The 13,546-nt window shown below is 41.9% G+C and overlaps 1 protein-coding gene across 6 annotated transcripts; it reads left to right on the top strand.

Moving 5' to 3' along the window:
* Window positions 1-488: 488 nt before the first annotated feature.
* Window positions 489-13,512, top strand: tdrd1 (tudor domain containing 1). 6 transcript variants are annotated; one of them, XM_056429978.1, is made up of 26 exons: window positions 492-654; window positions 831-868; window positions 964-1,012; window positions 1,843-1,957; window positions 2,115-2,181; window positions 2,304-2,384; window positions 2,481-2,660; window positions 2,781-2,924; window positions 3,070-3,235; window positions 3,366-3,449; window positions 5,231-5,407; window positions 5,479-5,586; window positions 7,081-7,251; window positions 7,538-7,798; window positions 7,991-8,125; window positions 8,285-8,392; window positions 8,629-8,796; window positions 9,174-9,500; window positions 9,592-9,708; window positions 9,802-9,930; window positions 11,497-11,664; window positions 11,755-12,153; window positions 12,300-12,329; window positions 12,453-12,515; window positions 13,014-13,057; window positions 13,214-13,512. In XM_056429978.1, exons 1-26 carry the CDS (start codon window positions 492-494, stop codon window positions 13,271-13,273), a joined length of 3,552 nt encoding a protein of 1,183 aa, XP_056285953.1. In that variant the 3' UTR covers window positions 13,274-13,512. The 6 variants fall into 6 exon arrangements, with proteins under 6 accessions (XP_056285956.1, XP_056285955.1, XP_056285953.1 ...); XM_056429981.1 differs by lacking the exon at window positions 12,300-12,329 and having other exon boundaries at window positions 489-654; XM_056429980.1 differs by having other exon boundaries at window positions 489-654; window positions 9,592-9,930.
* Window positions 13,513-13,546: the final 34 nt, after the last annotated feature.

The following is a 13,546-nucleotide window of genomic DNA, read 5'->3' as shown; positions in this document are numbered from 1 at the left end:
AAATAATCATCCTTTGGACAGAAGCGATTCATCCCAATCATGTGACCTACCCTACTGCGCATGTGCACCACTTCCACCGATTCTCCCGACACGTGGAGTCAGGTAAAATATTGACTGCAATATAAAACCATAAAAGGATAGATAACGCTACATTCGGGTTTGGGTTTCTATGTTGAGTTGTCGCTTATACCATAACGTAACGTTAGGTTGTGCGGTCATAAGTTAGTTTAATTGTTGCCGTTTGCATTAACTTAACCTAATATGTTTGGCTAGCGTTAACGTAAGCTAGCTAGCGAGCTAACATAAATCACCGTAAAGTTTAACGGTAACCACATACTGTTAGCTGCTTCACCGCTAAATAACTAACTTGCTTGGAAAGCAGTGCTTTTTAGGTGTAAACGCGACATTACTGTGCACGTTGTTTTTCGTAAATTATATTTTGTTAAATTATATATCTTTACACATAATTCATGACTTTTGAAGCTGCCACCATGCATCATTCATTTTCTCCAACCATGGTTCGGCCTAACCTGCCCTTGAGGAAACCGTCATCGAGCCCCATGAGTCTTTCGACCCCAAGGCCTCCGGCTCCTCCAAATCCTCTCCCCGTGCCAGAAGCAATTGTGCGCACGCAGTCTGACGCCATTGGAGACGGTAAATCACGACCAACGTTATCCGACATGCGCGCAATGCTGGACATGTTTGTTTTTCTAATTTAGACAACTGCATAGTGCGAATAGTAACTTAACAGCGATGTAATGTCAATACTAGAACTTTAAAAAAAAAAATCATCTGATCTGATACTTCATCTTTATTCCACTTTTTTGCAGACTTGAAGAATGTCTCAGTCTGCAGGGATCAATCTGCAGTACGTTACAAACGGGCAGTCCTTCATCAATGGCTAAATGTATGTGTTTTGCGCCACATTGTCATTTTTTCCTACATTTTGTTCTGTTTTCATAGGTGTCGTCCACACCTGCAGCACTGATCTGCAACTACTGTGGTAATCAAGGTAATATTGTTGCCATTAAAGTCACAACTTTACAAACTTGTAAAGGGCCTTGCACCATATGTGTGTTAACAGTATACAAGCGGTCGTGCACCTGTCGAAGTGGCACATTCTGAAATATTTATATTGTGTTTTTTAATGAGCAGTAAAATGTGTATTTTTATTGTATTTTTTTAATTTTTGATTTTAAATGCCTCATTGAGATTAGAAATCTCCTTTACAAGAGTGTCCTGGCCAAGACAGCAGCAGTAGCACGTCACACAAAGTTCCATACAATACAACATAAAACAGTGACAGACAATATTTAAAAAAAAATCTATTTCTTTATCACCAACGTTTTTGCCACATCAGAGTGTCATTGGAAAGATGCATTTAAGGAGCATGATATTCTCCAAAACATAATGTTAAATGTTGTATTCTAGAAACGGCTTATGAAATATATAAATTCTAAACTCATTGAGGACACAATGCTGACATTAGGTTTAAATAGATGTGAGTATTTTGTCCTCAGATCACATGTGCTTATCTCAGTTTTTGCAAGATGTTGTCTGGTGAAAGGCCTAATTGATGAGAAATACAGAAATGATCAATGATGGTTGCAAATTAATTACAATATTTATTACCCTTTTAGATCATTTTGTCTCAACATAGTGACGGCATAAAAAAAAAATCCTTGAGTGTTCAATGCCTTTTTATTTATTTTTATAGATCCTAAAACTATGGTGCATGGTAGGCAACATTGTTTTCACTGTGTTTTTATAAGCCTCAGTACATATTTGTATTTAAATTGGGAACAATTAGCAGTTTCTAATGAACCAATAATCACTTGACAGGAAATCTTTGCTGCAAGCGCTGCAAGAGGACACTTTACTGCTCTGTACCGTGTCAGACGGAAGACTGGAAGGCACACAGGCACATATGCAAGCCTATTGATCCTGTACCTGAAAAGTAAGTTAGGTCATCCCTGAGTACCACTGACTTTCAGCTGTGAGTTGTTTTTGTTTGCCAACAATAATCAACCAGTTTTTGAAACACCAGTCAATAATTGAATCATTAAATAATGTCCAATAGATAATGTTCACTCGCTTGTTTCTTTCGATCTAAGTGAGAAACCTAAGGACACCACAGCTTCGCCAGTGACCGGAGACAAAGCCGGCCTGCTTGAGTCTCAGGTAATCACACTGATTTGGAGATTTTCTATTGCAACTCGGAAGTCAAGCATCACATTTTAATTATTTGAAATAACCCTATGTAAGGGATTTTTTATAATCTATGTTTAACCTCTTTATTGAAGCAAGGAGATGGCTTCAGCCTCCAGAGGGTCTATCTGAAGGACTTGTACACTACTAAAATCAACAAGGGAACAGATATCCAGGTACAACATACACCGTTTGCCAACTGTTTAGACAGATTTCGCCAATGTTATTGAATAAAAAAGTAAAATCTTTTTGTTATTGTGTGTGACTTTTAGGCATCTGTTGTGGAGTTCTACAGCCCTGGCAGGTTTTTCCTTGTTGCCCAATGCCCCGAGCTTCTGAAAGCTCTGCAAAATATCAGCACAGAGCTTCAGAAACTGTACAGCTGCCCATCGGTGACGACGTATGTTCCCTGTGTTGGAGAGGTTTGCGCGGTTCAGTTCTCCTGTGATCTGGTGAGCAGAGACATTAAGCAAATTGTTAAGAGACACACACTTTAATATGCAATAATAATTACATATTGTTTCGTCTTTGACTGTGCCACTAGATTGTTTGCTTCTATCTTTTGCATGTAGAACTGGTACAGGGGTCTGGTCCAGACCTTGAGTGCTGACCAGAAGATGGCTAATATCCTTTACATTGACTTTGGCAATGAAGAGACTGTCCCTGTCGACAGGATCAAGCCCCTGTCTACTAAAATCCAGCCATGTTGTCCATGCGTGAGTTCATATTCACACAGTTCAAATATGTTTTTTAATTGTTTTAAGCTTGGTTATGATAAAACTCCCACTACATTTACGCTGACAGTTTGCAGTGTCTTACAGCTGGCATTATGATACTAGCACTTGCATATATTACTTCCAGGCAATGGAGTGCCGTATCACTGGGGTGGTGCCAACGGCTGGCAGCTGGTCCGGCGAGAGCAGTATTTTTGTGAAAAAGCTGTTGGCCGGCAAAACTTTAACTGTTAGGCTGGTGGAAACACAAGAAAATGATCGCATCCATTCTGTGGATATCCTATTCCCTACAGGTAGGTTGTAGGAGTTGGAAATGCTAATAAACATGATGCGTTTACGATGGGAACGGTGTTGTTTGTGAACACATCTCTAGGTTTTTGTTTTTAAGCAATTAAGATGACTCTTACTTTTCTGTATTTTTAGGAAATAAATTGAGCGCATTCCTCGTTGAGCATGGTTATGCAGAAGAGGAAGCTGTCAACATCGCACCAACTCAGCAGGAAATAAGTAAGCCATATGCCCATCTAAAGTCAGACTGCAGACTAGGGATGTGGGACAAGGCGAGGGCGAATAACTATGTCCATTGTTGGACCATTTGCTGAAGTATATTGTATACAGATGCATTTCTGATGGTTTAAAAGTCACGATGGCCATTTAATTTACCAGAGTTTATTTTTTCTGGCCACCCCCAGCGCCCAGTTTTATGACAAATCCCGAGCGCCGAAAAAAAAAAAAAAAAGCAAAAAACAAACAAAAAAAAAAAACTGTTCAAAATCTCAAACATATGTCAAGTGTTGTTCATTTTCAAGGAGTTCATCATTCTCAATCGATGGTTCATGTCAATATCAAATCATCGAGAGGTTCCCGAATTCGTACGTTTTCAGGGACAGGTAATCGAGTGTATAATTAACAGTGTATGATTCATTCTTCTCTACATCAAATATACTACTTCTGTTGTTCTTATGAATGTATGTTTTGGATGTTTTGGTAGTTAAGTTTAGATGTTTTGAGGTTATAAGTTGGTATTTATTGCATCATATGAGATGAGAGATGAGACGGGTGAGAGATAGGACCAGGTGCTCAGCAGCGCGCCAGCTAGCCGCGCGCTCGCGCGCTGCCGACAGGACTTTTAAAAATCGCGCTTTTTTTTTGGCTCGTCTCGGCTAACAACTCCGCTCGTTAGGGGGTTTTGAGATAATCTAGATTTTTAATGATTTTGAGGAGCTTAAAGTTAGAATTTATTAAAGATAAAGTTTGACGCCAATTAATTCCATTCAATAGAATCAGGGGTAGCGACTCAGTGGACTAAGGAAAATTTTACTATTTATTTTAGTTATTTTATTATTATTATTACCGTACACCAAGTACTAGGCTGTGGGCAACAATGAAACACACACCATGCAACACACCACATTCTCCACTACAAAGTAAAATAGAGAATAATGAAAAATATTCAGTTGAGTGAACAACAGCACCCGTGCCACACAGAACCAGAAAGACCGTCCTCGTCCCCGAGAGTCGAGACCAGAAGAAGAGAACAAGAGAATAACAAGTCTGTTCTCAGTGTTCTGTTCAGTGATAAAGGAATTGATAAAAAGCTGTCTCGTCTGCTGAGCTGACGGAAGGCTGCGCAGAGAGCTCATGGAGAGCACAACGCCACAGAGTAAGCAACAACACACCAGGTGCATCACACTGACCACCCATGCAGACTTAGAGGTTCGGACCGGACCGCCATTTTCATTTGAATATATAAAACATAAAATCAAATACACACATAAAGAAAGAAATATATAAACATAAATAAAAATAAATAAATGAGAATAGAAATATATATTTAATGATGTCCTTGTGATGATTAATAACGTTTATTTATCATATATATATATTCCTGTATTTATTTATACATTTATATATATTGCATTTTATTTTTATATTATTATATTTTTAATATTTTTAAGTCCTCCATTGCCTCCATTTGAGCTCATCATCTCTCACAAACACTGCAACTGCATGAGATGGTACAATGTGTGGCAAAAAAAAAAAATTGGAAGCACCGAAGACCCATTTTGACCCAGGAAAAACCCTGAATTTATACCCAAAGATTTGACTTTTACCTTTGCTAAAATAATGCTTCTGGCAACATGACATTTGATTGTTCAGCATCTTACAATTAATTGTTGTGCTTTTGTTACTAATTTAGAATAATTGGAACAATTAAAGACAGCATATTTATTTATTTATATATATGTATGTATGGATAGATGTTATACAAGTTTGATTTTCCTCAGACGCCATGGTGACTGCATCTTTGGAAAACTTCAGGCGTCGCTCTGATGGAAAGGACGACAACACCTGGGCTCAGCCACCAGAGCCACTGACACAGGCACTGGGTGACTCCTTTTCTGTCATGATCACCGACCTCCAGTCACCCAGTGAAATTATCTTACAGAAGGTGGAGAATGCTGGTAAGTGGTATTTGATCTGGTACATGCAATTTACGACATGTATTTTAAACTTGAGAGCTTTTGGTTTACAGGAATGATTCAGGAGTTGCAGCTGAATCTGAGGGAACACTGCTGTCAGCTCCCAGCCCCTCAGAACTTCAGGCCGGCCCCTGGCACAGTTTGCTGTGCAAGGTTCTCAGGTACGACATGTAAATATTTAGAATATATCACGCCTTAAAGCCTCTGAACACCACACAGATTTTCAGTTAATCTGGTTGATTAGACATATTCTCAGGACTGTGGGAGTCAATAGATTTATTGACCTACTTCTTTCTGAGTGTCCAGCATAATCCCATTGTCCACACTTTGGTCCGCTTTCCCGCAAAGCCTGTGAGGGTGTAAGGCGGTTCCACTGTCAAATTGCCGAGTGCTTTAGGTCTCTAGCAGACATTTTGAGCCCTATTATGCACACTTAATGTTAGTCTTTATTTTTGCGGGTGGGGGGGTTCCCGTACAAATGTGAGGGTCCTGGAACAGGACGTGGTTTGTGTACGGATTGTAAATCCCTCAGAGGAAAATGTGTGATTTGGGTTGTTTCACATTAAAGCCCCACTTTGTAGTTTTTCACTTTTGGCGCCCCCTTCAGGTTTTTAGGTATTTAGGTTTCGACTTCAGTGTCGTAAATACCCAGTTACGATAGATGCAGCCTCGCATACACTTGTATTGAGTTGGGATCATGTGTTGTCCTGTATTATAATATTATTATTATTATTATTTGTACGTGTCACGGGTTATAAAAGGTGACGAGGGGGAGGTGACGCGAGTTTTTATTTTGTTTGGAGCGCGCTGACAGGCGGCGGACTCAGAACGGCAACAATCCGGCGACTTTCTATTTTGGATTCATACCAACGGGCGGGATCACTAATAGAAGACTGCGCAGGAACACTGTGAACTGGCCCAGCACCGACCGGACTAGGGTGAAGTAGCGCGGGGATTGAACGCGGCGCCTCGCCATGTTTCCGCCTGGTCGGTCAGCTGTTTGGCGGCTTTTTTTTGGGGGGGGGTGCGCGGGTGCGCGCGTGCAGTCATTTACTTTTGTTTTGGGGGACTGCAAATGTGGAGTACATGTGATCGAATACAATATTGTTGACAACACCAAAAAGCTACCCTTATACTGGAGCTGCGAGCGTGGAGTGGCACTTTATGACATTGCGTAATCACTGCCAGAAAGCAGGTCGAGTACATCCGCCGGATATACCGGGCGGCTCCAGAATCTTACATAGCGGAGTTATTTCCCCACAGACCCCCGATGGCAATATCGGAGACGCAAATCGTCATATTAAAAGTCATTGTAGCGGCACAATTTTTTTCAAGCTGTTATTTTAAGGTCCAAAAGTTACATAGTGGGGCTTTAAATGTAATTGATTTAACACATTGTGGTTAGTGACAGTTTTGTTATGTTGTCTGCTAAAGTAAAACGGTCATTATTGGAACCTAACAAGCGAATACACGATGCAAAAAATATCAAACTGTTGACATTTCAGCTGCGTTTCAGTTGAACAAAGAGTGATTTTTGCCAAAGGATTTGTGTATTCCTTTATGAATGTGTTTTCATGATTTGAAAATTCCTCATGTCTGAAAGGTGCTTCAAGCGACCAAATCACAGATTCAATATTAATGCTTGTCTCTTCCAGAGGATAAGCAGTGGTACAGGGCCAAAGTTCTGGGTTATTCATCCGAGGAACGTGTCTGTGTCGGCTACATTGATTTTGGAAACTCTGAGGAAGTGGATTTGGCTAACCTGCAGCCAATCAGCACTGCCCTACTGGCCTTGCCAATGCAAGCTATTCCCTGTGTTCTAGCAGGTAGTGTACTCACCTGATGGCACAATGTAAAAGTTTCAAACTGAAGTGGGTTTGATAGATCTCAAGAGTCTTTTTAATCTCATAGTATGTACTTGGACCTTCCCTTTATTAGCGCAAATCTCCATAATGCCCCTAAAACATCATTTTAATATTGTTCAACAATCAATTAAATGAGTAGATGCATAGTTTTTTTATATATTTTAATCTGACTCAAATTTCTGAATACACATTTGTCTCTTTCGAAACGAGTTGTCTCTCAAGCTTCTATCTTTGGGCTGCTTTCCAGGGGTGCAGCCGGTTGGGGAGAGCTGGTCAGAAGACTGTCTGCTGGCTCTGCGGCAAAGGATATCAAACCGAATACTGCGCATTGAGATCACGGCAACACACGACGGCAAAGCTTTTGTGACCATGGTCGATGAGGCCAGTGATCCTCAGGCCGATGTCGCCGAACTGCTGCGCTTTGCTGGTTTCGCTGCATCTGCTCCTATTCCCGTCGGTAGTGACCTGCAGGCCGACCAGACGGCAACGGCCACTGTGGAACCACAAGGTGGGAGGCATCTTAACTCAATGTGACACTTTGTTTTAAACATATTATCAAGTTTGATGTTAATTTGATTGAAATGTCACTTGAGTCTTTCTGAATTCTACGAAATGTACCTTCCATTGTTTTTTATATTTGAGAAAGTTCTGATTATCTTGATGTGTTTGGCTCTTTTTTGTGTTTGAATGTGCTCCTCAGTGCCTACCCCTGCTGCCTGTGAGCCTCTGGTGTGGTCTTGTGCTGAGCTTCCCTGCGATGGCCAGACAGTGGCACTGCTCGCTAGTGTCGTGAAGAACCCTCGAGAGTTTTACTGCTGCCTCAACAACCCTACAGGTATTTAATTTCTCTTTGCACTACCAGAATGATGCATGCGACTTGAACATCTTTGGGAAACACCACAGTGTGCATGATATTTACCAGGGTCATGATCATTTCGTTTGAATGCTTTGATATGAACTTTCTTTATTTTGTGTGTTTGTATGTGTTTGCCAGACCATCAGCGGCTGATGGAGCTGGGGACTGAGTTGAAACGTCATTGTGAGGCCAACGTGTCCGCTTCTGTGCCCAAAGTAGGGGAGCCCTGTTGTGCCCTGTTTCCTGGTGAGATTATGTATGGTACTTCCGGTTGTGTTAAACTCTTTCAGCTATTGAGACTGTTGAAACATGAAAGGGTTGACACATTGGCACCCAAGTCAAAACAAGTTATTCATCGGTTAATGCTGTCTAAACTGAGTTTGCTTTTACAATGCAGTGCAATTTTGAATCTCATCTCTTTTAAATGTGGAACTGTCTCACACAGCCTTGCTCAGATATATAATGTGCTTTTTGCTCCCCAGGTGATGGAGAGTGGTATCGGGCGATGGTAAACGGGCTGTCTGAAGAAGACGTGTCTGTATACATTGTGGACTACGGTCATAGCATGAAAGTTGAAAAGAGCAACCTTCGATCAATTACAAACCGGCTGCTGACTCTACCCTTCCAGGCAATTCGCTGCTGGCTCAAAGGTCTGTGTTTGAGAGAAACAATTAATAATAAATATGACATTTAAGTAATTTCTCAAATGAAATATGTTCTTATTTAGCAGCCAAGAATATAAATATGAAACATATTTGTGTGTGTGTATATATATATATATATATAATTTTATTTTTCATTGGAAGTTTTATTTAGGGATGCATTGATGGAAACAAATCTTCTATAGTATTAAAGATCATTTGTCCGTTGGATTATTTAGTCTAGTTATGTCTGTCATCACATTTCTTTACTGAACCTTTGTACAAATTAAAGTAATAAAGTGCTTTTTACTTTAATTTATTCTTGCATAATTTGAAACGAGTTCTTAACAATAAGTTTCTGACAAAGAGAGTGTGTTTGATCTCAGGTGTGGAGCTTCTGGGGTCAGAGTGGAGCAGTGAAGCCTTGCTGTTATTCCAGACTCTGGTGGCTAGCGAGCAGCTCTCTGCACGTGTCCTTTCTGTCACTGACCAAGGTTACGGTTTGGATCTGGAGAGCAAAGGGCAGAATGTGGCAACAGCCCTCATTTCACTCGCCACAAAGACACATGCAACCACTGGCTCTGGACACGCACGCCAAGAGAAAATACAGGCAAATGAGCAAAGCCCAAAACGAGCGCATTGCTCGAACCAGGTGACAGGAGTCAGTTCCAAAGAGATGCCAACTGAGGGGGGCACTGCAATGCCATCGGAAGGTCAGCTGAAGGGCATGTTTCCTTTAGATGCAATGCAATGGGCGATGTTTTGGGGAGTCCAGTTGAAACTGTTCTTGAAATCTTGTTTCAGCCCTGTGTTTCCCAGTGGACTGGAAGACAGTGGAGCTGCCTCTCAACAACACTTTTCAGCCCTGCTTTGCTGCCATCACCAGCCCTTCCCTCTTCTACCTGATAAGTCCCAGCCAGGGTCAGAACACTCGTTTACCGTCGGTCAAAAGTAAATGCTCAAATGATAAATGTGTTCTACTCCTTTCTGTTGTGATTGCTGTGTGTTGTGCAGTGGACCCGCAGAAGCTTCAGGGGGTGATGATGGAGCTGGCTGCCTCCTGCAACACCATTCAGGCCTCTTCATCCTCCACTGTCTTGAGCAGGCCAGCTCCTGGGGCTGCCTGCTGTGCTCAGTTCTCTGGTGAGGAATCTATTATTTAATAAATAACTTCTCTACGTCATAAGAGGGATACACTTACATCGGTGGTCATATTCCCAGATAGACGTCGTGCGTCTGCCCTAACTGTAACCGCCACAGCTACAGCGCGCAGCTCTTCTTGAGGCAACAAATGAATTGAAATTTAGTAAACACTTATTTATTGCTTTCATGTCAAAATATAAAATGCATTCGATAAGATTACAGTTGAGTTTTGCACGGTGTGTTCATTTTCACCATCATGGTTTATGAGGAAATTGCATCCAAAATGACTGTCAGCAAGGGGATACACCATCGCTCAGGCAGCGTCATTCACACACATCATTAAATGATGACTGGCAAGAGACCCTTTGAGGACAAACCAGCTGATTTATTCTTAAGCTATTACACTTGGAGGAAACACACTTGCATACTGTCACCATGAACTCCCTACTATCATTCTGGCATCCGTTTGGTATGTTCCCTCTGACTGTTGTTGAGACCCCACCTGCAGACCCTAAACTGGTAATTTGGTGTCTGCGAGTAGATGTAATTACACAGGGTGTGTGTGTGTTTTGCTGAACGTAAGCGTGGTTCCTCTTTAAACATAGTGTGTATGTCGGAGACTAGCCTGGCATGCATTCCGCAGCTCGACTAACAACAGGGTTCGTCTTAATGGTTTTGAGTGCCGTCTGTGGTTTGCAGGTGAAGGCTCATACATGTTTTTTAGGGGAAGCTGTTTGTAGAAACATCCGTCATCTCATCTGACGGGGACTTCAGGGTTCATTTATTGTCATTATGCAACACAAGGTTGCACAATTAAATGCAAGTGTAGCCCATTTGCTAGACAAGAAAAACATGACGAACAACAAAACGAGCACAGTAGTGCGCTCATGTGGTGCATTTTTAACATTTGAATCGGGAGGAATGCGAATGAAAGCAATAAAACAATTCTCTGAGCGGTATTGTTGATATCTTTAAAAAAAAAAAAATAGACCTTAGGGAAACGTTGACCATTTAGTTCTTTGAATGTGTTTGAGCACCGTTGATGTAAACAGTCTGCCTCCTCTTGTCCCACTGGAGTCCTGCATCCTCCTATCCCGTCAAGTGCAGCCTGATCCGGGATGCCACCATGGACCTATGTCTCAGTAAAGGTGTGGGCACACCTCCTGTTACTGGGTTAGCCTGAATTGTACTGTCACATGACTTCAGCCAGGAGGAAACTGAATGGTGGAATCGCTTCAGGTCCGAGCTCGGTTAGCTTCCATCTGGGCTCTCCTCCCTCTAGCACCGCTTTCAGTATCGTTGGTACGGTCTGGCTGGGTGGGCGGCTGTGGGTGGTGATCTCCCCACGAATGAATCCAATCACCACGCTTCTGTCATGTCATATGTGGTCAAGTAATAAAGACAAAAGACAACATTTACATTTTTTATTCTAATATTGCACATTGCGAATATGCAGAAATACACAAGGAGATCGAGGCAGTGAAATACAAAATAATAAACCGTTGTCACTCTCAAAACTGCCAATAGATGATATGTAACACCCTGTTTTAACTTTATATTTATCAGCTGACAGTAACTGGTACCGAGCGGTTGTCCTGGAGGTCGCTGAGAGTGAGCTGAGCGTCGTCTACGCGGACTACGGCAACACTGAGAAGGTGCCCTTCTCCCGTGTCTTGCCCATCCCCATGAACCTGCTTCAGCTCCCCTTTCAGGTCACTCGCTGCACCCTCACTGGTGAGTAGTTCTTGTTCTAATATTTATTACGTCATACTTAACCACAAGTGTATCGTTTGTAATTCTCCCGCTTTCATTGTTTTGGCAAAGAACTCTTCCCTGCAGAGCTTCCAGAGGAAGTCCAGAAGCTGTTTCAAAACCTGCTGTCGAGCGGCGTCCTCGCCACGGTCCAGTCCTTCAACGGCTCGGAGAATGTGCTGTCGCTCACTCTGCCCACTGAGAAGGGCGGGGGGCACATCGGCGCCATGATCTCAGATGCACTACAGGCCAAGAGTCATCCTGGTGCGTCCATCACCCGGAAGGTTGACCACGCGGCCGGCATCGCAGCCGCTGCCATCACTGCAGCTGGAGCCGACTGCCGCATCGCAAAGCCTGAAAGCCCAAAGGAGCCTGGAAATACAGCAGCGAGCGCCGGCCTCGCCATGAACCCCGAGCCGGCCCCCGAGACTCCCCAGCAGAAGAAAAACACTTCTGCTGGGACAATCAATGGTTGGTCAAATTACTATTTCACATTGTGATGTTTGTTTATTTATTTAGCTCGTCTCAACTGCTATACCAGAAATTCAACAAAAACCTTGTGCCAACCTAGTATATTTCTGTGTCCCATTTTTTGGCATGCATCATATTGCGGAAAGGAGTCAAACTGCTGGAAAGGAGAGCAGAAAGTAATAGTTCTTAAAATAATTTATATAATCTAATAGTTTCTACTGATTGAATGATTAAATCAACTACATAAATGAACCAGGAGGGCTCATGAGGTCTAGTGATGATGATGTTTTGCTTTTCAGAAGATCCGGTTCAGAAGATTTTGGAGCAAATGGAGCCTCCGTGTAAAATAACAAGTTCTAATGGTACGATTGCTTCAAAGGCACAGTTCACACCAACATCAAAAATACATGTTTCCTGTTACAAGAAGAACTATTTATCAGTCTCAATGATTTTGGTGCGAGTTGCCTTATTTTTGAGATATCTGCCTTAGAGAGGTCTCCCGTAACGCCAACACATCGGCACGGTTTGTGGTGCTTTTTTATAGTTGGTATATTATTCGATCGTTCCCACACTAAATATCTCTCAACGAGATCTGTGGCTTATCCCGACTAACCGGATCATGATTTTACATTACATTTAAAAAAGTCATATCGTTACAGCAAAGATTTCCAAAACTATGTAACGCATACCAACACAATCTAGATTGATGAACAGCACCACAGCTAAGACTAAACAATTATTTGATTTAGTTCCCTTTTTTAAAACGCGAACAGAACTTTTGTCGCACATTTGTTCCACGATGAATTTGTGACTGATTTAAGACGGAGTGTAATCCCTTCTGCTTTCTATGTGGATCTCAGATCCTCCGACGTCTGGCTGCTGCTGTCTGAAGCTGATCACGAAGGTCAGGGCTGGTTTGACCCTTTATAGAAAGCATATTTAATTGTATAGAACATTGGTTTTAATTTATAAAGCTCGGAGTCGGTGGCCGTCTGTGACATGCATTGTTGTGTTATACTTGATGAACATCAACTAACATATTTTGTGTTTCCTTTCACAGATCGACCACCTGCAACAGCAGCTTTCTCTCATCACACTGTTGTTGGGACATAACAAATAGAAGACTCGCCAATTTCAAAAGCTTTCAACCTTTAATTTATGGTTCACTCTGTTCTGGGCGTTTGTGTTTACCCCGTGGTTAAATTCCAGGACCTTTTTATATTTCTGGATGTTTTCATTAAAAAAGAAGTAAATGCAGTATAAATGGCCTGCAGTTGGTCCACCTGTTCAGTTGGGATGTCCTGCCTGATGGAGTTATGTGTTCCTGTTTTTACATAAAAGTTATGTTTTATCTTGTGACTTTCTTGACTTTCTTTGGACTTTCATGATGAGA

Source organism: Pseudoliparis swirei, chromosome 13 (assembly GCF_029220125.1).
Source record: "Pseudoliparis swirei isolate HS2019 ecotype Mariana Trench chromosome 13, NWPU_hadal_v1, whole genome shotgun sequence".
In the NCBI taxonomy this organism is placed as follows: Eukaryota; Metazoa; Chordata; class Actinopteri; order Perciformes; family Liparidae; genus Pseudoliparis; species Pseudoliparis swirei.
The sequence above is the reverse complement of the archived record's forward strand: the minus strand, read 5'-3'. Positions and strand labels throughout refer to the sequence as shown.